This window comes from Limanda limanda, chromosome 1, assembly GCF_963576545.1.
Source record: "Limanda limanda chromosome 1, fLimLim1.1, whole genome shotgun sequence".
Classification (NCBI taxonomy): domain Eukaryota; kingdom Metazoa; phylum Chordata; class Actinopteri; order Pleuronectiformes; family Pleuronectidae; genus Limanda; species Limanda limanda.
Window position 1 is genome coordinate 18,013,722 of NC_083636.1, and position 27,196 is coordinate 18,040,917.

Here is a 27,196-nt window from a genome sequence, read left to right on the forward strand (position 1 = left end):
ACACACACTCACTATGACTCACTGTGCACAACTCCTGCTGTAAAATGTCATGACCATTTATGTCCACAAAGTCCACACACTCTCCTGCAAGGGTTCAACTCACAGAGGCTGCACTGATATTTGAAGACGCTTTAATCTGCAACACACACTTTTACATTCTTACTAATTCATAAAGGAAGTTTGCATGTACTAAATAAGAGAGTTGGTAAATCTAACGTTTTGTTTGTTGATCAGTAAACGAGATGGTGACAAAAACTGCATCAGTCCAGGAGAAACTACACAAACTTGCATGGATTTGATGAAGCAGTCGGCTTTATTCTCAAAGTGAACATGTTTTCGGCCTAATAATCTATGATCACATTTGATTTGGAGGAAAGAAGAAGAAACAGCCAAAGTTAAAACCTTTAATTTCATTCTCTTTTATTTTCTGTGTTTCAGCAGCTTTGACAGACAAAATACAATTTATTACTTTCTCTTTGTCTTTTTTCTTCCTCCACAGGCGTCCAGATAGTAGGAGGAGGAGGAGGGCTGTGATGAACGGAGGAAACATGTAGGGGAAAAATATCTTTCCTTCTCCACGAACAAGTCTTCACGTACGGTCGAGTTAAAATCCTCTCGACAAAACGTATGTGTGCAGAACAAGTCGTGACACAGAAGAATTGGTAAAGAATTGAAAATGGACTAAAAGCTCAGGTTGTGACAGTTTCACATGTAAACTGATAGATGCGATGGTTCTAACACTTGGAGTTTTTTATCCTATCATCTTTTGTGCAGTTAAAAAAAGTTAATTCTAGTCATTAGTTCTATATTATCATCGACTTTTGGCCGAAGATGTCGCGTCAGCACGAAGCTTGAACAGCAGCAGACACGTTGATATTCATTATTTATATTAGGAATTAACATAAAGACACACACGTCGTCAGTCACCCTCAATGTGCCTTTATTTACGCCTCTTTTTCTTCTTCCACCAAGTAAAACACGTGGGCGACTTATAAACTGTAAATAAAGATGAACAACGCGTCTCCTCCCACTGTCCAGAAAATATCCCAGATATGACGCCGCCATCTTGTGCCGATGTGCAGCCGTGGAGCCTAAAATGACAGAAACCCTCCTCGTCCCATCTGCTAACATGGAGAAGGCGGGAGTTTTACCCGAGGGAGAAACGAGGCGCTTTGGCTTCACTTAAGCTGCCGTGTCCGCCATCTTTATTTACAGTCTACGTGTGACTTTTCTTTAACTGCTCTTCGCTGACGGCTCGTCTCTCACAGTTCTGATTGTTGCGTTTACAGTGCCTCCGTTTGGTTTTTTTTAAAAGTGCTCCGCAAGGTTTCGTGGTTATTTACACGTAGAAAAATAGGAGGATGGACGCGGCCGAGTGCGGGGGCGACAACTGACAGAGAGAAATTCATCATCTTATAGGAATGAAATGCTTGTTTTCCGGTTGATACACACACACACATTCAAGTGAAACACTGCATCGCCATTCAAAGTCCTGTAGAAAATTCCTATACAATATACACTGTACACACTCGGAGGACGAGTGAGAGCGCGTCTCGTCCCCTCGGAATATGAAAGCGCTAAAACACGAGTTTCATTTGAGCGCAGTGCAAAATTATTTTTTTGAGACATTCCTCTGAAGATTCGACATTCAGTGTTGTTTAACACACACACACACACATCTAAATAAAGCTTGTTTACGATTAGCTGTGATTAATTTATTTTTTGCTCCGTTTTAACTTAGACGACAGACGTGTGGGAAGGACTTCCTGTAGGCACAACCACAGATTCAGGTCCTTGTCCTTTTTATTTCTTCTTTCACAAACACACACACACAAACACAAACACACAGTCCGACTTAATGTCATTCCTCCCGTTTCCACTCTCCGAACCTCCACAGTCCAAAGTGGAGAACATCAAATAGACAACAAGCGAGTAAAACTGTGTTTTTGAGTCTTCCCACAGACTCTGCATTGCTTTATGGAGGAATTATTTTTGAAGTCACACGGAGGCTCAATCGACAAATAAGCGCGTAGGGGGAGTAGCTTTCCCTTTTTCTTGACTTTCATGTTGCCTTGAATCATTCTGCCGAGCCTCGCTGGGTCTTCTCTGCCGCGGTAGACGAGGGCAGAGCCGGGACCTAGCTGCTGTGGACTTTGAGGTTCTTCATGCGGTGAACCAGCGAGTCCTTCTCCATCTGAGCCTCAGCCAGCGCCATCTTGGCTCGCGACAGCTCCACCTTCAAGCACTCGTTCTCGTCCGTCAGCATCTGGAAACAAACAAGGAAGAAGGCGCCGTGGAGATGAGTCAGTGTTTGTGTGTGTTAGCAGCATGAAAGTAAAATAAACTAGACTGTCACACATCTCTGCGACCCAAACCGACATGGAATATCATGGAATACGTTTTAGTCCTAACCCGTGGTCGGATGGCGTTCCCACACTCTACTCCCACTTGGCTTCACAGAACGCATTTGTTTTGTTTCTCACCTTTTCCCTGGTTGATGGAGGAGGGCTGGGGGGCGGGGCTTGGGTTTGCGAAGCCTTTGATGCGCTGCAGACGCCGCCCACGGCAACAGGGACCGGACTCAGTGAGCTGGCTGTCACCCCGCCCTCTTTTCTGGGTTTGGCCTCCGCTGCTCCGTCCACTGAGAGGAGACAACAGGAGGGAAATTGTAGATGTGAAGGAGGCGACAGGGAATTAAGAAGAATTTCATAGGAGCGTGTTGTGTAACTGCTGTGAATCAGCCCTGAGGTGGAAATATCTGGCAAAAACGAATGTGTGTGTGTCTGTGCTGGTCACCTCCTATAGAGAAAGAACCATCGTCTCTCCTGTGTATGATGAGACTGTCCACGTGTAGGGTGATGGGCGAGGGCTCAGCGTCGGAGGGATTGTCTCGGGGGCCCTCATCCTGAAAGACATTAAGTAAATGTTAGTTTTAATGTGCGGGAAAAGACGAAGGAAAGAGAGAGAGTTTAAATTATGAATGTCTGAGTTTCCCCATCAGCTCCACAGCAAATCCATCCACCTGTGCTGGAACCCAAGAGCCGAGGCAGAAAGGCCTTTTCTCTGTCATTAAACATTCAGTTCAAATCCAAATTCCAATTACGGCCTGATTCTAAATGTTTAACTTGGTTTCAGAAGCTGCTGTAAAATGTGGCAGTGAGTTATGACACTTATTACGGGTAGAGTGTCACGATAATAAACTCCAATTAAAAGAAAAATCCCAACTCTGAATCGCTAGAATAACAGAGGTGTGACTGAAACCATCCCAGATCCTCACCTTTAGGTTTATATGAGTGTTCCTGACTCTGATCTCCATGGGCAGCACCTGCGGCGCAGAGTCGTCCTCCAGAAAGTGCGCCAGGTTGCGCAGCGTGGACATCAGGAAGTTGGCTTGGTATCCGTTGAGACGCAGCTGCAGGAAGCCATTGCGCTCGGCCAGCGGGGAGTGGGCGGCGGCGCAGGGCCCGCTCTCCAGGCGAGCCTGCACCTCCGGACTGTGACCGCAGCCGTGGGACGCCGAGCCGAACTCGCCGCCTCCTGTGGGGGGAGAGAGAGGCTGTTAGCGTTAGCTCGAGTATCAGCGGCTGTGGAGCGAGCGATGGTTCGGCTCAGAGACGTTTACACCCGACGTTAAAATACACCCAATAAGAGAAGAGGATTTCTCATATCATAAACCATATAAATTATAATATAGAAATAATTCCGACAATAAAATTTAATTTAATTTGAATTTAACTGTATTATAAAAAACAAGGAGTATATGTTTTCAAGATGTTACAATTTGTGAATTTACAGCTTGACTTTGTGTTAATGTGCTCATTTAAAACAAGGGTGCATGTTAAGACCAGGTTTAAACGAGGTTAAAGTTACAGAATGGATGAAAAAGAAAGTGAGCTGGGAAAAAAGGAGAAGCAGGAAGGAATGAGGTAAGAAGGTGGACGGAAGGAGAGTGAGATCCTGTACAATCCCACCGGTTCCTTTCACTGCAGCGATGTTTAATCATCTCCGAGGACGAGGGATTAGAGGGTTCGGTGGAAACCCCCACCTAAGAAGTGAGGATTTAACCACTGAATCATTTTCTTTTTCTTCCTTTTGTGAATTAGACACTTCTCAAAAAATCTGCTCGGAGAAGTTGTGAAAGACGCGACAGGGAACAAGCCGAGTAAAGTGTTTCATCTGTGAATGACCTGAATTTGACTCTCGGTGCCGCACAATGTGAGGACGCTGTTTTTGTTCTTGAAGAAAAGAGGCAGAAAAGGTGAGAGTGAGGAGCGAGAATACAAACGGGAGGTGATGAGAGACGAGGAGGTGAGATGTTAAACCTTAGAGAAAGGTGAGTAACCTCTTTGTCACTTTTCACACAAATATTAATTCTGCCGGCAAGCAAACGAGTACAGGCACAAGTTTTTAATACACAAGACGACTAGCTGGGATAAAAACACTCAGCAAGGCATGAAAATGGTCACTTGAAGAAAAAAATGTTTTCATTACGACGAGTAGAGCATCACATGTTCTCTCTGAAGGAAAGTCAGGAGAGGGTTAATGACATATAGAGTGAAAACATTCACCAAGTCACACACACAATCCATTCTGTCTCAATCCTGAGCGGCTGGGATCGAAGCAAATGGAGAGAGACAGGACTGAGGAACTGAGATAAGACGGGTAGGAGGGAGAGAAGATGGCCTAGAGTGGGGGAGCGAGGAAGGGGAAGGAAAGGTGGAGAGAGGAAGAGGAGAGGGGGGGTTTAATGACAGAGGATTAGCAGGAAGATGGAGTAGGAGCGGACGGGAGGAGTAAAGAGGAAAGGTGGAGGAAGAAGGAAGAGGGGAGGAGGAGGGATTGCTCTTGTGAGAGAGGAGGAGGAGGAGGAGGAGGAGGAGGAAGGTAGTCAGGGGGAAAATCTGGCGTTTCTCTCATTGCCTGAATCATTGGACTGAAACTGCAAAGTCTGCTGCAGTGGAGAGATGAGGGAGGCAGAGGGGGGAGAGGGAGAGAGAGAGAGAGAGAGGGAGACAGAGTGATACAGGGGGGGGAGAGGGGGGGGAGGGGAGAGGGGGAGAAACAGAAATGGCAAATTATGCCGGGAGGAGAAGAGGAAGATTAAGGGTTAATATAGACTACACAGATAGTTGGAGTTAATTTGAATCTGTCTCTCTCTCACACACACTCTAAGGTTGTGGGCCTAATGTTGCAAATAATGGGACCCACTCACTCCATTACTGTCAAATTTACCCTCACATAAACACACCCTGCTGCTGGAAAATAACACACACACACACGCGCGCACGCGCACGCACGCACACGCTTCATGCGATCACTTGGATTGCAACACACTGAGTCTATGTGCATCTGCAGAGCATGCTGTCGAGCAAGAGTCCCCAGTCTGAAAATGAGATATGACAACAAGGAAAAAACGCCCACACACACTGTTAACACACAAACCGTTCACACACACACACACAAACCGTTCACACACACACACAGTTCACACACACACTGTTCACAGTGGGCAGGAAAAGACGCGCTGAGGCAAACATGCACGTTAAGTCACGGCTTGTGAGTGACACAGCAGTTACCTTGGCTGCTTTGAGCAGGTATTGGTACTGAACCCACCATACCTGTGGGGAGTTATGGCAAGGTAAACAACAAGGAGAAGGGGATGGCTCTGTTAGTGTGTAAATATGTGTGTGTGTGTTTGTGTGTGCGTGGTAGAGGAGGGGATTCCAACTTGAGCTGCAACCATAGACTCAATATAATTATCAGTAACGGAGCATCCTGCTGGTTCAAATCCCAACAACTGAGCCTCCAGTCTGTTCGTGGACCTCCACCACACATCCTTCCTCTCCCGTCATGACATGTTTCCTCTCTCTCTCTCTCTCTCTCTCTATTCAACAAATCATCTAAAAATAATCTATAAAAATAGAAAAGAAGTTGCAGAATTTATATTTACTGGAGCTTCATTTAAATTGCAAGCGTTTCTCTTATTCCAGTGTCGAGCAATTTTCTTCCTTTTCTTTTTGAGGTTGTGTGTATACAATAGTTATCGTACCTTTTTTAAAATCAGTGTGTTGATGACTGTTTGATGTTAGAATAATGTACATAGCACGCAAATTTAAAAATGTGAGTCCAAGCAGCCGTGCAAAAACGGATAATATATCCCTCACAACATATCACATGTGTTTCATGCTCAGTCACGTAGAGTTTAAGTGTGTGTGTGTGTGTGTGTGAACGACTTCTTACCCAGGCTGCGGTTGCTGAGGTACTGTCTGAGGCTGACGTTTCCCAGCTGGCTCGGTATCACCTGGCCGACCTCCAGAGCCACGGCCGTGCTCTCGCCCACGGCCTCCATGCCCACGCACACCGACCGCACCTTCAGCACCAGCACCGACACCTGGAGCAAGACGACAGACGACATAATCAGCCGCTTGATCTCGATTTCCTCAGTTGATTTAGATAAATGCACTTTTTTTCCGGGGGGAGCCACATCTTACTATATCTTTGGTGGGCTCGTCGATGCTCTGGGAGGTGGCGCTGACCGTATCGGGGGACACGCCTCCCTCCTGCTCCTGACTGAACGCAGCCTCGGCGGCGCTCTCTGTGGCGCTCTGCTCACTGACGGCGTCCTTGAAGCCCGACATTGACACGTCGTCTAAACACGGAGACATGAAAAATATGACGACTCACACAAACTAGCACACAGGGGACAATACCTTTATACAGCCTCAAGCTTTATGAATTCATGCACTGAGTCTAGCCTATCAGCACAATACTGCCACCGTCTGGTCAAAACAGCTGCCTGCAGGTACACAGACAGGAATAATGACTTGTTCCCTTTTAAGACTTTTTCGTTTGTACCATCTTCTACGTAGAGACCCTGAATAAATAAAGATTATTTTTCATGTGTTTGCTCCACCTCTCTCCAGAAGGCTGTACGCGTCTCCGTCCTCCATCAGGTAGCTGTCAATGGAGATGTTGTCCAGCGACTGCAGGGAAGGGCTCTTCTTCATGTTCTTGTAGGACACTGAGAAACTGGACTGAGAGCGATCGCGCATCAAACGACCGCTACAGCAAAAACACACACACGCATAGAGATGAGATTAAATACCTGCCAGAGAAACACGACACATTTAAGAGGACATACAACGCAAAAAAGACAATTAATATACAGACAAGAAAAAATAACAAGTGTGTTGCTTCTGTTTCCCCACATCTGATATGAAATGTATTTTTTATGCGGTCACTGAGCTGAGACTTGTGCAAGGAGCCTGCACAGAAAGCTGACAGGGCTTACTCAACAAGTCATGAATTAAATATCGCTCAACTCCTTTGTGTGCTGTTGTTTAAGGCCGTGTAAGAACCAAGTGGGCCACCGTCCCGAGCACCAGAAATGATCCCAGGAACAATCATGACGTACAAAATCAAAGCAGCTCCCAAAAGGCAGGGGCTGAAAAAGATGAGCTTCCAGTTTCATCTCTACCTTCATCACGTGTCGGTGGTTGGACGCTGAACACAGAAACTCAACACACAGACACATACCAGCGTTTCATGCACTCATGCAAATGCATGCCCACAGGGGATTCACACAGGCACGTTTGAACAATCACGGGGAACAAGGACACACACACACACATATGCACCCATACACACGGTCACTATCACAGCTAGTCACAGATCCAGTGCCTTACATGTTGGACATGGAATAAAGGGAGATGGATCTGCTGGAGTTTGAAGAGCTGAGGAGATCAGAAACCAAAGACAAACTTCCTTTCCTTGGTAGAGAGAGAACACACACACACGCACACACACACAGCTCGCATTGGATCAAAGCAGCGGTCAAGAGGCAGAAAAGGAAGTGGATGAATTGAAAGATGACAACATGTATGGTGCTGCTGCTGACAGGCAAGAGATGAGGAGAACACACAGAGAAAGACATGGCAGCTTCAGAGCAGCCAACACACAAACTGTCAGAGACACGTGAGGTCGGACACACACTCATGAGGGGGTTCAACACACAGAGCTTGTGTTCAGGGATAGACAGACTCAGTTAGAGAGGTATTCAACAAGTAGGCGATCTTTTAAGGGCTCCATACTGATCCTCAAGAAAATAATTTGCTACTTTTATTTAATTTATATAGCTGTAAATCAAATATATTTGGGTTTTGGACTCAGTGATTGACTTAACACTTTTAAATCCGTCGCTGACCTTGTGTCCAGCACTGACAATGTTTATATTTTATTTAGTGTGATATCAGTTCAGCTCAGGACATTTCGGTGACAAACCTGGAACTTGACTGAGACATCTTAGCAGCTGCAGCTTTGTCTTTGTCGCTCCAGTCTTTGCTGCCGCTCGGGTCCGACAGAGGATCAACCCCCGTTCCGTCACCCAGAGTCAACCCATCCACCGGCATCTCACCCCCTTCTTCTGAACTCCACCTCTTTGCTGAAGTCCTCTCCTCCAGTGAGGCTTTGTGATTTGAGTCTGGGGGCACAGCGGTCGTGGAGGTGGGGACGAGGGGGGCAGGACCCTGCGTGGCCGCGCTCTCCGAGCCTTCACCACATAACAGCTGGTCTACAGTGCATGACCCTTTGGCTCCTCCTCCTTCAGACCCCGCCGCCTCTCCCGCATCGCTGCCTGGCTCCAGAGTTCCTCGGCTCTCTGATGGCGAGAGCTCCGGCACCATGGGAGACCGTGAACCTTCGGGCTGGGCGACGGGCTTCAGGAGCAGGGACACCTCGGCGCTCTTCAGCAGGAGGCCCAGGCAGACGGTGAAGGGCTGGTGGTCGGCAGGACACTGGTACAGGTCTTTGCGTTCCTTCTTGGAGCTCATCGCCTCCAGGTCCTGCTGCAGCGTCTGCTGCAGGGCCTTGATGCTACGCTGAAGCTGCATCAGGAACACATACTGCCGGTGGCTCACCTGCAGACACACACACCAAAACACCAAAGTGAATTTACAATTACATAATGGGTGATCTGCTGGCAATAAAGCCTCTGAATCAATAGAATAAGGGAAGAAGAAACTGCATCAGTCCTGCTCTTTAGTGATCACTAATATGCATACAGCATCAAATCCATTCAGCTATTGTACCACAGAAGACAGTGGGAGGCATGGTAGCCGATAGTTCAAGTGAGACGAACATGGAAGGAAGACATGTCAGCAGCATGCAAAAACACTCCACTTGTGATCTCAGGGCCGAATTTCTTCCCCTTACAGACGTTTCTCGGCCAAGTGCCAACACCAGAAAGTACATTAACTTGAGAGTAGATCATTTAGTTCATCATTTTGGCCTTTGAGCAAATTAATGACAGCATGAATGTTTATTATCGACAGCTGCCGTAATCTGCTGCAGGCAATAACTGTCTTTTCAACCCTGGGAAAGTGCTGACTAAAAATGACAAGCCTGCCGCCTCAACATTTTGTCCATTATTCTTCATGACTACAAAATAAAACCAGCCAGGAAGGAAACTCGAGAGCTCAGAAAACACAAGGGTTGTTAATGTGTGTGACCTTGTTTTGATATGAATTCTTTTTTAAAGGATGACAAACATACCTGAGCACTTAAATGCTTCTGCACTTGCACCAACACATGAACGTCTGCATCTTTACTTGATGTTGATGAAGAGGAGGAAGGCAGACTTTCCAATGAGAGGGGCTTATGGAGTCCGTTGCTGGGGGGGGGTGCAGCATCAACGCTGTGAGATGCTACTGCTGCTGCAGCTTCAGTGCTGTAATACTCCTTCAGTAAGCGTTTCCTCTGCTGGCGCGCAACAGCTTCTACGGATGTGCTCGGGGACAGACCTGATCCAGCAGCACCTCTCAGCCTCTCCTGGTGCTGGATGAGCTTCGCCGGCTGACACGCCCACACCGTGAGAGGGAAGGAGTCCACAAAGGGCTGCGGCCGACCTTTGCCCCCCCGGGTGCCCTCATAGTCCACCCAGAACTGGGCGAAGTGCAGCGCCCAAATGTCTGTGGCGGCCGGCATCTTGAGGGAGTTTGTGCCCATCGTCGGCACCACCAGGCCCCGGTAGATATCGTGGAGCTTGGTGTCTTGTTCGTGGGCGTGAAGCTGGAAGACGGGATGGAGGAGGGGCTGGGAGGAGGTGGAGCGAGGGAATGAGGAGAAAGACGAAGAGAAGTAAGGCTCCTCTTCGAAGGACTGCAGCAGGGCCTCGAGGTGCGAGCGGGTGCAGTTGGCCGGGTGCCGGGTGTTAGTGGCCACCATCTCTGAAGTCTGTATAGAGATGGAGCGAGGCAGGTCAGGAGGAGAGGAGGCGTCTCGGTCCGTGGGGATCACCAGCTGATGGGAAGCACAAACCAAGAATCAGGGATAAATACCATGAGGTAAAGGTCAGAGATGAATAAAGATCACACGTCTGCCGTCGTCTTCACCTTGAGCATGAGGCCGTCGACCTTGATGTCCACATGCTCTTCAGGTTTCTGCGAGTCGCTGAGCTTGTAAATCTCCATGAACTGCTCCAGACTCTGCCTGAGGTCAAGGGCGAAGAGGTTGATCCACACCAGGCTGCGAGGATCCAGGACCAGCTGCAGGGCGTTCAGCTGGGCATACAGGTTGGGACATGGGACTGGAGGAGGGGAGCAGAGGTGGAGGGGAGATTGCATTAATTTGTCTTTAAGCAAACAGGAGGGGGCAGGATAAGACATTTGCTGTGTTTTTAAATTTGGGGGGGAATACCGGGTGTAGACCACAGAATCATTAGTCAGAGAAGAAATCCTTTAAATGTTCAACCAATGTTTTCTAATGGGGAGAATCTGTGAGAAATCCATAATATGAATTAATTGGGTGATCCCTCATTCCGAGCACTGAGTGCAATTCAGAAAAATCAATGTCCTCAGGCACACAGGACCTGACGCAGCTGAATGAACGAGCTGAATAGATCCTAAAAGGGAGGTGAGAAAAAGAGGAGTCGCTGGCAGTGGAGAAAACCAGCCTATTACACAGCTAATCAAGATTAACCGTTCTAATACAAGACGCTGCTTTCGTGATTTCACTGTAGCTAGGGTGTTAAAACACAGAAGTCGTACTGGGGTAGTCTTTTCCATCAGGGTAGTAGTACTCTGTGAACTCTGCATGGATGGCTGGCATCTCTGGGGGAAGGTACAAGGACTTCTTATTACAGGAAATCATGGTTTTGGGGCTGGAGCGACGTTGGTCGTTCGTCGACACCTGCAACACAAAATAGACAGAGTTGGTAAAGGAGAGAGGAGATGTATTAGTCTCAGTGGCTGCGTATTTGAAGCTTTGTACGAGTGAGGACGTCTGTGGTGACCTGATAGATGCTGAAGTCAGCCACCCTGAGAACGATGGAGCTGGACATGAGCTGGGTCTTGGAGGTTTGTGTGGGAGGAGGACTGAAGGAACTGCTGGAGCAGGTGCTTATTTTACCTGAAGAAGAAGAAAGAAAGCGATGGAAGAGAAGAAAGGGAGAAAGAGAGGGGTATAAAAATGAAAAAAAGAACAACCAAGAAGGAGACAAACAGATCAAACACTCAGATCTCTGATAGCAAACCACTGGGCCTGGCAAACAAGGTGTGCATCACCGCACAAGTCTGTGCGCACACACACCGCGGTACCTGGCTCTAGGCACCAGCAGCACTGGGCTGGAGGCTGTGTGTGTGGGCTCCACTCTAGGAGTCCTTCATCTGCCTCCCTAAGCCCTACTCCTCCTCCTCCTGATCTCTCCTGACTTCCTAGAGGCCCATAAACATCGTCCCTAAGGGACTCTGGAGGACAGAAAACCCACATAAATGCTGGTGTGGTGCAGGGTTTCCACCAAAAAACGAACGCCTACAACAAGCTGAGGAAAAACTCTTACCATGCTGTGGGGAGCCATGTGCAGGGGCCGCGCCCGGCTGGTCTCGAACTGCACTTTTTAACATCTCCACGTTGGACTTGAACTCGTCGAGAAGGTTCCGAGCCCAGACCTCCCTGCTCTTAGTGGCTTCGCTGTAGTGCATCCAATGGGCACAACTTTCCCCTGGGGAGGTTGGAGAGTGGGGAAACGGGTGGTAAGTAGTTGGACGTCCGATACACCAGATGAAAATATGACTTTACTCTTTTAGGCTGTGAAAAAATCTTAATATCCTTCAAATTTGCATAATGTAAGTTAGGAGAGGATGGTTATTAAACTGCTGGATGTGACACAACAGACAGTAAGTATTGCATTGCAGTAAATAGGTGACAGTGACTCATGGTGAGCTTGGCCCTGATTCATACCTGCTCTGTGGAGAGGGTAGTAGTCCAGAGTGATGGAGCTGAAGGAAAGCTGCATGGCCCCTCCTGTTATCCTCTTGTTAGGCACTGCACAGTGGAAGGAAAAGCAGAAAAAATCATATAAAAAAATGCATCAAAGTTTGGCTGCACAAGAAAACAAGGGTTTATGCTGTTTAACATCTGTGGCAGTGGATTTCTGCCCTTCTCAGACTTGTAGAATGTGTGTGTTCAGTACGTGTAAATCTGTGTGTTTGGTACCTTTGTCCTTTGCATGGATGTCATCACAGATGTGCAGGTCCAGATGTGTGATCTGGAGGTGGTGGGACGTCTCACATACATCGTAGGCGCTGAACAGCTTGGCCATGGTGGCGCCCTGGTCAACGGCTGTGGACGCCTGCTGGGTTCGCACCTGCTGGGCTGTGGGCGGCGCTGATGACGCCTGGTGAACCAAGATGCATATATATCAAATAATATTTACACAGAGTTTACAGCCAATCCGGTTCAAAGTAACAGCTGGTTCAGGAAGTACCCCATCCATCCAGCAGATGGCGTGTTAGACCAGATTACAGAAAACACTGAGTACAGGAAATTGGATGTGGATGTGGGTAGGTGTGAATCTGTGTGGGTTATGAATGTAATAGAGGGCAAACAGAGAGTTTGTAGTTGGTAAAGATTTTCTCTGGAGCCTCGTCTACATGTGGATGGATATCTCTATTAACCCCTCAGTGATGTATGTGTATGTGTACCTGGTCCTCTGTGGCCATGCTCTTCCTCTGCTGGGCGGACTTCTCCATGGCCTCGCTGAGGGACTTGGCGTACTGCACCATGGCTTTGAGCTGGGAGTCGGTCAGCACCCAGAGCAGGTCGTCCAGGATCAGGATCAGCTTGGAGGCCACCACGTTACAGTCCTTTATCTGTGTCAGACAGACGCCATGGTGTTAACATTCATTATGCAGGTGTGGTTAGCTGGAGAGCTTCATTTAACGTCCTGTGGCATTGGTAGTTAAATTATATAACTCTACATATACAAATACAGCACAGGAGGCACACGTTAAGCTGTAACTGCACCAACAGCATTTATTTAGAGAGAAAATGTTTTCGTCTAGAAGTAAAACCTTGGTTCAGCAGTTAACTTCATCCTTAAGAAACAAACGATGTTAAATATCTTCAAACAACAACTAAAAGCTGTTTTTGCACTTGATACTGCTTTTTATAGAATATTCAACACACTCATTAGTTGATATTTTGTTTGAGTAAACACTATTTGTGTGATGAATGGCTGCTGCAGCCTGCGAGTTCAAACAAAGGGATTATTGTTCACAGCAGACAACAGGATGTTTGTGTTTTAACTCTAGTTCATCAAATTTCGTGAAAAAGTGAAAATGTCTGAATCTGTGTTTGTCTCTGACCCGTCGCTTGAGGGTGACTCGGATCTTGGACTGGTTGGTGATGAGGCGGATGGGGGCGCTCAGCATCTCGTGCTCGGTGCTCTGGATGGCGTCCGCCTCGATGCGGATCATCTGCCAGCTTATCTCCTTAAATGTCAGGATCTGGACAGAGCAGGCAGGATTCCATTTAGAAAACATGACAACCTCATAGTCTTTACTCAGATATCAAAATATACCGACCTCTCCCCTCTGAGGGTCCTGGATGCGGGTGAACCGCAGGTCGCCGATACTCCAGCTGGTGTTGACGCTGCAGACCTGCAGCTGCGAGAGCTCAAAGGAGGCGTTGAAGGCCTTGGCACTGATCCGGATCACTATGGAGTTGATGGAAAGAGATATTCCCTCCACCACCTTCTCAGCGAAGCCATATTCACTGTAACACACAGGTGGATATTAGTGGAGGGAGGGGAGGTAAACAAGGTGGTAAGAAGAGCTTAGCAACAAATGGATAGCAACGTATTGTGAGCCAGGATCAGGATAAAACATAACCAGTCACATTTAGGGACGGGAATCGGCAGGGACCTCCCGATACGATACTATCACGATACTTAGGTGGCGATACGATATGTATTGCGATTTCTGTGGGTATTGCGATTCTGTAAGTATTGGGATTCGATATTACGATTTCCTGGGATTTCTTTTGGTTATTTTTTTGGACCATGGAAAAATGTTGAATCATTCCTTCAAATACAACACAGTCAAATTCACTTAGAGCTTTACCAGTTTTATTTCAAATATTAACATTAACTTAATGACTGCCGGGCAGCCAATAGAGAAAATAAATAAAAATGTGCCCTATTATTGTATAGCGCCTGTCAACTGCACACAAACTGACAGATTAAGAAATGTATGCCACTTAGGCTACTTTTAAACAATAAATAAAAGGTAAATTAAATAGAATTAATTAAAGTTTACTTAAAATATAAACTTTGAAATAAACAAGAAGTAGGCTATTGTTGTTTGCATGTAGCCGATGCAAAGCTAGTGCTTGGGTATGTTTAGATTCTTCTGCAAAAACAAGAGCTGGTCAACATGCTCTGGGGTGATGCTGCTCCCCCCATATATCCCCCCTGTATAAACCAATAAATATGATTAAAAATCGATTTCGGAGGCAGCATATCGATTTAAAATCGTCATTCACAAGAATCCCGATTTGTAACTGAATCGATTTTTCCCCCATCCCTAGTCACATTTCATTATCTCAATATCTAGTTATAACCCAAACCCCTTAAACCCTCTTTAAGTGCATAAAATAGAGCAAAACTTAAATGGATAAAACTTGTGTAAAAAAAACAACCATGGCACTCACCTCTGTCCGGATGCGGTTGCTATGGGAGACGGGCCATTGGGGGGACGAGGTTCATCACAGGTGCTCATCTCCATCACCACTTTATCCAGGGTCTGAAACAGGAGGCAAGACACAGGCTCATTGATAAGTCTTTTTTCGATGTACATTCCACCTTCGTGCAGTCGACTCTCCTGAAGAACAACGCTGTGTTATCACAAACACTGTTTTATATTTCCTTGCCGTCGCTGGAGGTGTGATTCCTTTGTGTTCACAGATAGAGAACTCAACAAAGAGCCCTTTAAGACAATGCTATTGTATAATGTGGTCCTGATAATGATTATATACAATGTGATAGTTTTCAAATAATGTTGTGAAAACACCAGGTACCGGACGTTTATATCAGGACTGAGTCTTGTGGACCACACACCACGCTTGGCTGAGACGAGTGTTGGAAAAAGCGGTGCACGTTCCATTCTGTTGTTGTTGGTTTCCACCAGTGTGTGTGCTGGGACTCGCAGCTACCTGGGGACTGGGACCAGCCTGTCAACCTAACACCTGCGCCAGCGAGGTGGCTGCCACGAGGGAAAAGCTGGCAGTAGTGACGCTGACGGAAAGCAAGCTCAAGCAGAAAATGGCCAAAGTCTAAGCACTAGCTTGTAACTCCTATAAAACCCAGACTGAGGAGCTCTGGAAGTCAAACCAGGCTCAGGACAAAAAGCTGAACACACTCACAGTCACAGTGCATCAATGGAGAGTTTCACTGCTGCTTTAGGAAGATCATGGGTTCATTTGAACTAGTGACACCACTGTCACTAACAGTGTCTTTAACAACTCTGGACAGCCCTTTTTAATTGTGTTGTAGGTCAAACTTACCAAAGAGATGGGATGAGTCTTCAACTTTGTCCATGGTATCTGTAATAAAATGAGAACAGCAGTTCCGCTTTTCAGCCTTGATATATTCTGATTGTTCTTTGCCAGATTACCAGTCAATCGGACACACAAATGAAATTAAATGCAACTGAACTGCACCAAATTGAATCAAGTCAAAACAGCAGGAAAGGCAGCTCAGAGAGGAAGGAGTAAAAAGAAGAGTGGAGACTGACTGAGTTCCTTCCATTCAGCTCCGTTAAACCTCAACATGCAGCCTCTTGATTCACGTCTGTGTCATACTATATAGGAAAAGAGATTAAAGTTTCATGTTGACCTGCACTTATTTTACACAGAGGGCCTCATTCTGCGAGACGTCATAAATCAAAAGGTGAGAAACGGTGTTGGATCTGCTGCACTAATAGAATTAGACACATTTCATAGTTGTAGAAATACTGTGAGGTGCCAGTAGGGGGTGTAAACTCATGTCTGTCCCTTATTTAATGCAGTGTATGTATATTTATGAGTGTGTGTATAACTACAGGAGCATCACCTGCTGCTACAGAATTTTGATTTTGTAAACTTTATTCAAACTATATCAATCAATGGAGCCACTTTCCTTTACCATCAACCTGCGCGTCAGTCGTTTAAATTGAAGAGGAAAGAGGGTTGACTGGAACAGGAAGATGACATGGAGATCTAACAAGAGAGGAAGTGAGATACACATCTGTGACCTCTTCTCACTCTCTCTTTTTACCAGTTTACCAGTAAACAGGGAAATACAGGCGCTGACACAAGTTTCCATTCACCGGCTCCATTGTTCAACAGAAATCCGACACCCTGAACACTTTCTGTAAATGATGTGGGTATTAAAGCTGCAGCACTGCATTACAAAATAAACCTGATTAAGATAATAGTCTGAATAGGAAGCTGCCATTTGAAAAGCATTCTCTGATTATGCTAACATGAATAAGATCATTGTCAGATTAAGCAATAATCAAATTAAGATGGTTAATAAGCCACGTTAAGAAAGATGGCAAACACAGTTGATAAAGTAGGTTACGAGCTGAGTAGGAAAGTTATGAGGAGGAAAAGAAGAGGTGGATGAGGAGGAAAAGAAGAGGTGGAAGGTTGGACCTTGGTCTGAATGAAAAGTCCAGTCATAATGGAAGCTGTGCAGCTCCATTCACAGTTTCCAGGGTGTGTCAGTCTGCCCATTCACATGACTGACGACCATGAATACCATCAGGGGCACCGCACAGCTCCAGCAGACAGAGTGTGTGCATTACAACTTAGACTCCATGGTTGTTAATAAGTGTGTCGGCTTTACTCCGACCTGATTCGTGTGCCTGTCTGTACCGAACAGAAGAGATAGTGTTCTCTTGGTTTCAGGCCGGAAGACAAACCACATAAAGCAGTTGTGAATGCAAACTTGAATGTCGATCAGCAATATCCGTCTTATCTGTGTACTTTGACAATAGCAATAAGGAAAGTGACAAAGTCTAATTTAGAAAGTTTACACCTTCAAGCAATAAAGTCTTAAACCCAGAGGCTGTTTTGTTGCATAGACTTGAAAAATAAGATTCTAATGTCTGTTTAACTGCCAAAACCTAAACAGAAAACAACAATAAGCTTGTTTACAGAAGGTTGAGGACGATCGGTCAAACTATTTTTTTGGCTCTGAGCAGTTGCAAGGAAAATCGTGATACAAAGGGCTGGAAGTCCAGTAACCAGAAGGATGTTGGTTCAATTCCCAGCCCCTTCAATCCAAATTGTGTGTGACAGAAATAGCTACGAGTATATAGGTGCTGTATGAATGTGTGTGTAAATGGGTGAATGTGACCTGTAAAGTCAAGTGTGTTCATTCAGTCCTTTTACCACAACCCTCCATAAAACCACATGTTTTTGCACTTCAGTTTTTCAATCTTTATTTACAGTAAAGAAAAGAGACTAACTGTCAAACTGTTCCTTTAAAATGCACAAACTGTCTCCAGGACTGTGACCCTCACCCGAATGGCGGCCTTGTTGCACTCCACGCGGTTGATGGCAAGCCAGGTGGGCAGGTCCAGCAGGCTCTGAAGAACCTCCTCGTCCAGCTCCAGGTTGGTGAGCTGGCCCTCCCCCTTCAGCGTGCTGAGGTTGATCTTGTCCGGCGACAGGTTCTTAGCAAACCTGAGAGACACAGATGAGAAGAGCAGCCTGTGAGCCTGGGAATATTTATAGAAGCAGGATCTTTGGCAAAGCGACGAAAAACAAACCCCAACTGTTGGGCTTTGGTGTGTCTTATTCCCCAATAATAATTCTCCTACAAGACAAGCCAAATAATTTCAGTCTAAATCAGAGTTAATTAAATTTCAAGAATAAAACCCACTTCTTTTTATAGTACACTCAAAAATAAACCCGTATTTGAGGGTAGACAATCAACTCAGCTACAGGAATGGAAATAAATAATCAACTTAACTGAAGCCAGAGCAGTGTGAGGCTTTGTTAACTACACACGTTTGCTTTGTTTCCAGCGTTACAGCTTAATCTGATAACGATATGGAGGAGAAAGGATCAAGGTACAGAGGGTTTACTAATGAAAACACTTCTTGAGCTGCTATGTAGAGGATCTAAAGGCACAAAAGGCCTAAAAATAATCATTAATTAAACTGTAAACCAAATTTGATATTTGTAATCTCAGCATCTTGAGGAAACATGTAAAAGATCTTGTGTATATATGAAGTGATTGTGTTTGTTTGGGCTATTTGCTCTTTAGCTTAAGTAAACAGACTCAATGTCCCTGACAGTGTTTACCGCAGCCATTCACTGTTTGATTATTGGTTAATAGTTAGCAGAGGGCTCAGATCCTGAATGGTTTATTGACCCGTTCATCTCCACACAGCAGTTTAAGGAAATCTCGTAAAACATGGACAGCATTGATTTCACATTCTCTGGCTGTCAAGAGCAACGCACCTTCAACTAAGTGATGTACAAAGGTCAAGTTCAGATATTCGTGCACAATCTCCTGCTACACATCCAGTTACTTAACTAAAATGGTGGCAAATTCACTCTTCTTAAAACACACAGTGCGGCAGAGTTCGGCTAATCTCTCACAGGCACACGCTGCCAGATCCGAGTTTCACAACTAACACAGATCAGTGACCTGCTTATCGAGGCCATGACATCCAGACAACAGGATGGAGCTTCAGTGTTTTAACTTCCCTTCTAACTTGGATGCACACTGCGGTGAATATGAGTGCTCATGACTGAACAATGGCACCAGGTATCAACTGAAATCAATATCAGCGGGAATACACAACCTGTTTTACCGCACTGATAACATAACAATGCTGCTTTTGTTTTCCCTGAAGCCAGCTGCACTAGTTCCCCACTCACATATCACAATATCTTTAATACTGTATGAAAACTATGACAGGAATGTTTCATCATAACGGGAGAAAAGAAATCACGACAATAATGTATAGCAAACGTTTCAGTGCAGGGGGGAACCTGGCAAATATTGCCAGGTTCCTTTGTGTGAAATGCACCATAAGACCAGGTTTTGCTAAAACCTGAGTTGGCAGCCGACTGTGACCGACTTGTTTATTGTACCCAACAGCGAAAAACACTGCATGCTAGCAAAGAGACTGAAACTGATGAAGCTTGGTTGTGTCGTTGTTCGATGTCTGAATGAGGCGCGGATCGACACCGGCCTTTTGAATTATTCAGTCCGTCTTTCCACTCTACACCTTCTCCCGACCGTGTTGAATTCTTCTCTAATACAACTTCCCTGTGAACTATTCGGTGTTGGCAGCACAAATTAATTTGATGTGCACTTGTCCTCACAAGGGACACACACAGTTAGTTTGTTTCTCTGGGTTGGATGTTGTCGCTGGAGTTTCTCAGCCGTGTGACCAGTGAAATATTCATCCCCGCTGCTGATCAAGTGTCAGCCAGCTCGCCAGCTAACCTCACCCACCCGCTCGCTCCTTATCTGGCTCCTCGGCCAACTCCTGCTTCCTCTCCTCCTCCTCCAAACTCATAAATAAGCCAAACCTTTAAATCAACCAATATGTTGCTGATCCGCTGTCTAATATGAAGGCTACCAACGCTAGGTAAACTTACACAGACAGGTAGCTGACGTATAAGTGTGAGAACAGCAGCAAGAGGCCGAGGGTATTAAGTTCACACTCATCCATCTCTTTGATTTCTCCTCTCAAGACTTCAGCCATTATTCCAGTCAGCAAGGCCGAGCTCACCAGACCAAAACAGGCCCATAAAGAGATTAGGAGCAGCTACTGCTGAAAACACTGAAGCTCCTGTCAAACTCAAAATGAACCTTTCAACATTACTCTCGCTATTACCTAGTTATAACCCCGCCATCTTCTTTCTTAAATGAGAAACTACAAGGTTAGAGGCATTTCTTTTAAAATAATCTCCACAGGCATATATTTTATATTTAAAATGTCACGACAAGGCAGTTTTTCCTTGTAGCCCAGCACAAGAAGAGCTGAGCAGAGTGAATCCTCCTCACTCGTCTGTGAAAGGACAATCAGAGTCTCCAAGCTTTTTTCCGGCTCTGATGATGCATTCAATGGCGCAGCCTGATGACATCAGTTGCCAGAAGGCGCGGTGGCTGAGGGCAGATGGCCAGAGTGACTCAGTCAAACCAGCTTGTTTTAGCAACCGACGCTGTGGCAACGTAAAGAGAGATAGAAGTAAAGAGAAAGAGACACGCAGAAACAGCGGGACATGGACAAATATAAAAAGAAAAAGAAAGGAAGTATCCTTGGGAAGCTCTCCTTGAAATTAGAAATGTGGTTATCCAGGGGAAAAAAGTGATCTGGGATGTTTCCACATTCTTTCCTGCCAGGGTCATTTGACCGAGCGGGAGCTTTGGCTCGACTACATGAACAGAGACTGACATTTAAACGAGCCTCTAAATCCCTCACTGGTCCATTCAGGGTCAACAGCACACAGTAATGAGTCTGGAGGAACGGTCCGACAACTCGTCTCGTTAAAGTGAAACAGCCACTGAAGCTCACAGGATAGTAGTGAGAAGATGATCCAATCAATCACAGAATCATGTTTAAAAGGTGTAAAACCCACTGGTCATTTATTTCTGGCAGTGGGTTCTTTCTTGGCCAGTGTCGCATCCATGCACCAGGTTTTGTGTAAATCCATTCTATAGTTTTTGCTTCACAAACAAACTAACGGAAAGGGGTGAAAACATCACCTTGCTAATATTTTATAGCGGATCAGGTTGATCAAATGTAATCTACTATCATTGACTTTAAAAGTATTTTTATTGGCCTGTCAGATAATAAGTTGTCTGCTCCCTTCCTTGGCTGCTATTGGAGGACTGAGGCTCTGCAGTGCTCAGAGGCCGACTGCCCACACTGTGGGTGAGCTGGCAAATCCAATGGAAAACTTATAAATAACATGTTCCCACATTCGTGAACCTTTTCATAATGATCAGTTGGTGTTGTCTAGGGTCTTTTAATATTTAGATGAAATAATATAAAAATGAGGAATCAACCATTTAATGAATTTTATATTATACCAATGTTCCTGTTTTATGAACACCGCAGGTTTACGCTTCTGTCACAGCTCTTTGCTCTGTGTCTGTTATGAAAATATATGTTGATGAAAACTAAATTACATTGTGCAAACCCTAAGAAAGCCGTTATTAAAAAGACTGTGACGCCTCAAACTTATTATCAAGAGGGATGACTTGTGTTACTTTCCAGCCGACATACACAAAACACCTCTACACACTCACACACATCAACATGTGGACAACAATTCAGAAATACACAATCAGTCTGTCAGAGTCTAGTGAGCTTGTGTTGGAAGCAAAAGGCCCGAGAGTCCTGCAATATTTATGACCCTGAGGAAGCGGTGAAAAGGTTAGAGCAAAAAACAGAGCAATCCAAGAACCCCTGGTTACCAGCAGCAGAGACGCCAAGCCCTGGAGGGACAGGGTCCAAATGTCGCCCTCTCACGCATTCACTACACACACACACAAATACTTCACAGCTACGCAGCGATTAGACACCCACAGCAAGGCGCCCAGTCATGACTCATGCCATTATAGCCTTCCCACCAACGGCTCGCAGTAACGCTGAGAATAGTGGAGAGATTGTCACGATTAATGCATCATCATCATGCAGCCTCAGCAGGATGCAAAGAGTCGGGTTCCTGATCACAGACACAACAGCAGGATCGGACCCGATCACTCTCACTGTGACGTGCACTAAAACTCCACTGGTGAAGAGTTACAAACACTTGACAGCTCATTCATATGATAACCATTTACTTATTACCTAAAACCCAACTTTAATAAAGATGAATAATTTAAACCATGAACATTACAAAGCTGCTTTCAGTCATGATTTCAGGGGAATTTGGTCCAGACATTTTCTGGAGATTGTCTTCTACATAAAGATAAAGCAGGAGATAGTGGAGATAGAACACGACGTATGAATTGTGCGTTTCCAGACATTTTCCTGCTGTATTCTCAAATGGGCTCACTCTGACATTATCAAGATATCTTACTAAGGAGCTGAAGGGAGAAGTTCCATAAAGTGTCTGGAACAACTGACTCTGAGATCTGACTTCTCAAATACAGCCCCTCTGGAAAACTTCAGGGAAATGTCCAGAGTTCCGTGCACGTCTGCAATAAGCGAAAGAGTAAAAAGGATTTCTTAAACTGTCTCCTCTTCTATACATTCAGCAGGAATATGTTTAACTGAAGCCATCAGGTTAACTCTCATATAGAGCTCTGGTTTAAACCCGTCACATACCAGCCTGACTGTAAGAAGCCTAATCTTCCAGGCTGTGAACTCTTTCCATTAGAGGGGGAAGTGATAATCTCTTCATTCTAAGGGCCCACTCACTTTAAGTTTGTCTTCCAATGGCTTTGTTTAATGCACAGACAAGCAAATCTCTCTTTGCTGTTCCAACTCTCTGCATTCCCCTGTGACTCCATGTGAATTATGCTGCCGATAATTAGCAAGAGAGTGGTGGTCATGTGCGACTAATAAGCTGCAGGGAAGGGAAGGACGGGACAGGGACAAATTATGAAAAACAAATCATTCAAACAAAAGTTGAAAGGAAAGACGGAAACGATAATGACAGACTTCAGGAAGGAGGGAAAATTGGAAGGAAAGCTTAGTTTTCTCTGCTCTTATAGACCCGTCCTTCACACAACATATAATTCTCATTCTTCAGTTCCCGTGTCAGAAGATCTGCTCGCTCCACAACGCTGCTCTGTGTCCGACTCTGACCTTCAACTTCCGATGCACCAGATCGATTCTGCTTTGGTGGAACAGAGCAAAGAGAATGTGACTGAACACGACAGTCTGTGCTTAGCTGTTACTCCATCCATCTGGGTTTCTGTGAGTGTCACTGTGTGTAATAGGATATTGCACCGTCTGGCTCTGCACCAGGGGCTTGTCGATGATCTAAATGTGTGTAATAGTGTAATGCACACACAGACACACACCTCATCATCATTATCTCACCCCCAGGGGCTGCCTGGGTTCGACAAAACCCTTCATCAATACACTCTCACGTTAGAAACACACACAACATACACACGCCAACACCTCGGGCACGTTGTGTCACATCCAGAAACTCATCGTGTCACATGAAAACTTGTGTAATATGTCAGACACGCATCATTGCACTTGTCTTGGCCAGAGGAGGATCAGCCATCGCTGACATCAGAGTCAATGAACTGTAAAGACGTGGTGCCGCTGCCGCCTCAGCGAGACGAGTCTGTCCTGGTCGCAGAGGGCATCGAAGAGACGGGTGTCCTCTGCAACAGTTCAGGACAGACGCTACGCTGACATGTTGACACCCACAACATAACATGTAGCTGTGTAAGCAAACCTACAGTGTTGTGTGAGTAAGCGAGCAGGAGGTGCAAACTATTCCTGGCTGGGGCTGAGGAAGCAAAACGACCAAATCCAGCCGGAATCGTCCAAATCATAATGATTATGATAATAATAGTGGACAGTTTATTTACACACTGGAGCGCACAAGATGATGCCGCTTCTGACACCAGCACCTTTACCATGACATCACTACTGAGAAAAGGTGCAGGATTGGACGACTGCCGGACGGGTCGCCTGCCGCTCGGCTCAGCACCAATCAGGACGTTACAAGGTGGATCAGATGTCGAGTCCCAACGATGGATGACATCACTACTCCTCTGGTCGCTTCCTGTCAGCGGTGATGCTAATGCTACAGAGGCAGAAGCACTTGTGCCTCGACACATACACAGAGAGCAGCAGGACAACGAAGGGCACGGCACACAATAGGTTGTGTGTTGCCAGCTCGGCTGTGACAATGTGTGTGTGTGTGTGTGTGAAGGAGAGAGAACCCACAAACATAAAGGTATTAACCTCCGAGTGAAAAATTACCCGCGATTCATTCGTCAGGCACAATGACCTCTGTGCTCTGCAGAAACCAGTCTACCTGCACACTGGTGAGCTTCAAAGTCCAAGTCACCAGTGACATGAAACCTAATCTACACCATCACCTCCTTTATCATTCAAGACATTTAGAGGACTTAGTTTAATGTGTGAATGGGCTCTGTAATGGTTTCGTTATAAGCGATTTTACTATGTGCAGCGTGTTTCAAGTTCTCCCACTGGAATGAAACAGGAAAGAAGTGCTGCTGAAAGTCCGCTGAGGGACAGTGGAAAATAATGAATAATGCATGAGAAGCAGACAGAGCTGAATGCTGCACCCAGGTCAATAATAATAATAATAATAATAAAAGAAACAGAGCATGTGACAGGATAATAAAAAAGATCCAGAATTAATGATTTGAAAAAATGTAAGCGACTTTATTTCTTTCTGTTTTATTGCTTCTTCGCTTTATGTGCAGTGCCCTTGACATTCTGCTGTAGCACGATAATGAATCCCAATTTGGATTGATAAACTTCATTCACCTTTAAATCTATAAAACTGTACAGCTTTAAATAAAAAGTGACATTAAATGTGTTGAGTTAAGAGAGAGAGGAGTGAAGGGCCTGGAAGGTTTCTGCTGGGGGGGTTCATGTGGAGGAAGCATGATCTCTAACAAGGCGAGGCCAGGTGTCGAGGAGGCCGGGTAGGGGAGGTTTGAACCCCGGTGTAAACAAACCTGCACCCCGCTGGATCGTCCTTTGCACCAGCCCCCCTGTGAATCAAAGTCAGATTCACGTCTGTACGTGTGGGCGATGTTTGCATGAAGTGAGTTTAAAAGGCCGGAGGGTGATTTGCATCCAGGCAGGAGGAGGCTGAGATTGTTGATTTTAAACAATCTGGCTCAACCAGCCGGTTCTCGCTCAACCTGCCGCGGCAAGTGTCGAGAGATTAGCTGCGAGCTACCTAGCTAGCTAGCTAACCCCCTGGAGCTAGCAGGGTTAGCCGGTCTACCGGGGTGGCCACGTCCCGGGGTCGAGGCGGGGGTGACACCCGCTGAAAACACAACTGACAGTCGGTCACACAGCGGGGGGTGCAGGCTCCACGGGCTGCACCGCCGAGCGGAAGTGTCCCCACCCACGTCCAGTGAGGAATAAAGGTGTTTTAGCTCGTTTAGCGGAGGTGTCAGCTACCGAGCTACGTGTCTGTTGATGCTAACTGACCTGGACAGATGCTTCAGGATCTGCTTCTTGATGAGGCCGGCCATGGTGCGAGCGGATCCGGGGTCCGAGTCCCCCCTGGCCGGGTGTCTATCTGGCGGAGGTCCGGCTAGCTGGTTAGCCGCTAGCTGGCTAGCTGGTTAGCCGCTAGTTGGGTTAGCCGCTAGCTGGTTAGCCGCTAGCTCTTCTCCTCCACTCGGGGTGCAAAGCCTCAAACTGAGCTGCCGGCGTCGGGCTTCTTCATCTCGGCTGAGCTCCCGCCTCGTTCCCCGGGGGATGGATGAGGCGGCGGGGGGCGGGCAGACGGCATCACACCCAGACGACGAATGCCGACGTTAGGGTCGTTTTACGTGGAATCACTAGTGGAGTCAGTGGTTGCAGAAACTGTCAGGGACGCTCCGGTTCTTCTCGGCGGTGTCTCACAGAAAAGCCCCGGACTGATGCACCGAGGAGCGGCGTCTGTTGTCACGGCGGCCGGGAGGAGCGTCATGCTGCCTTCACGGACCGCTCGGACACCGCGACACTTTACTACCCAGGAAAAGTTTGGGTTAAATTACAGGAATTATTCATAATTTAGTCATTTACATTTGTGCTATTATGCATATTCCACCCCCTAATTCAGCCCCTCTATTTATGGATTCAAGTTGATTTTTAAGTGTTGATCTCAAACATGTTTCAACTTTTAAGAACATAAAACCATTAAGAAAGGTAACTTATAATAACCTGGTAGCGACCTGCCTATTACAGACAGGTGCTATAATACCTTAATGGAAACAATTACCATTAATGTACGTACATTTATTGTTTCAAATAGTATTTCATTATTGTGGTTGTACATCTACATGGTGGCTTTGGCTTCATGTCAATATCTGTGTTTTATACTCATCTCACCATAAAATGCTCCTTTAGCGACATCTAGTGGTTGAATTGAGGATGTAAACGTGCATCTTTATTTAATTTTTAATTTTTTGTTAATGTTTGTAGGTGAGTTTTTTGGGGGGTTTTGCATGCAGAAAAATAATATTTCTCTGGGTGGTAGAAGGAGCTTAGTCATACAAATATTATCAAAACAATGCAACTTGAAATAGTTCAAAAGTCCAGCAGTGCTGAGAAGGTGTCCTAACAATGAAGTAGGATGAATATGAATATTACTGCAATACATGGGATTTGGTTTCCAGTGACATACTCACTTGTTAATTAAGGAAATTCCAGATTTTAGGGCTCATTCGCCTTTCCAGCCTATTATAGGAAAGGGAAGGACACGACTATTGGACTTTTTTACGTCATTGCCTGTGCACATTACAGTTCTGTTTTCCTCTGAGCCTGTTTGTGAAGAGAGAGTGTTGGTGATGCAGCAGCAGCAGAACCGAGGCTGCAGAACTGAAGCTGCAGCTGCCACGTATGAAAGGAGGAGCGAAGAAGTCAGGACCCTCCCTCCCTCCCTCCTTCCTTACACTGCTCTACCTCTAAAAGAGCCGCTTGCAGAAAGTTTGCATCAGACTTGTAACATCATTTGTGGAGGTGTGCCACAGCTGTAACTCACATACATTTGATAGTTTCATGCCCCTGAGGCACAGATTTATTGACATTTGGGGATTATCTCCTTTGGAACAGTCGTGTGTCCCAAGATGGAGCGTCTCCCCCCCATTATGAACTGCAGGGACTTTCTCACTTCTACAGAATTAAAAAGAGACATTAGGCAAATTCTTACTGTGTTATGAACCTTGAGGAGCCATAGCTGCGTC

The 27,196-nt window shown here is 45.9% G+C and overlaps 1 protein-coding gene across 3 annotated transcripts; it reads right to left on the bottom strand.

Moving 5' to 3' along the window:
- Positions 1–403: 403 nt before the first annotated feature.
- On the bottom strand, positions 404–25,914 carry bltp3b (bridge-like lipid transfer protein family member 3B). Of its 3 annotated transcripts, XM_061079516.1 has the most exons (24): positions 25,455–25,914; positions 17,841–18,003; positions 15,838–15,876; positions 14,986–15,077; positions 13,860–14,049; positions 13,641–13,781; positions 12,978–13,145; positions 12,490–12,670; positions 12,235–12,318; positions 11,834–11,995; positions 11,288–11,403; positions 11,043–11,184; positions 10,389–10,582; positions 9,550–10,296; positions 8,281–8,915; positions 7,686–7,769; positions 6,914–7,062; positions 6,492–6,649; positions 6,241–6,391; positions 5,577–5,618; positions 3,278–3,537; positions 2,797–2,905; positions 2,484–2,641; positions 404–2,266 (listed from the first exon to the last, which is right to left on the bottom strand). In XM_061079516.1, the coding sequence occupies exons 1-24, from the start codon at positions 25,496–25,498 to the stop codon at positions 2,138–2,140; spliced, it is 4,338 nt and encodes a 1,445-aa protein (XP_060935499.1). In that variant the 5' UTR covers positions 25,499–25,914; the 3' UTR covers positions 404–2,137. The 3 variants fall into 3 exon arrangements, with proteins under 3 accessions (XP_060935499.1, XP_060935485.1, XP_060935492.1); XM_061079502.1 differs by lacking the exon at positions 7,686–7,769; XM_061079509.1 differs by lacking the exons at positions 5,577–5,618; positions 7,686–7,769.
- Positions 25,915–27,196: the final 1,282 nt, after the last annotated feature.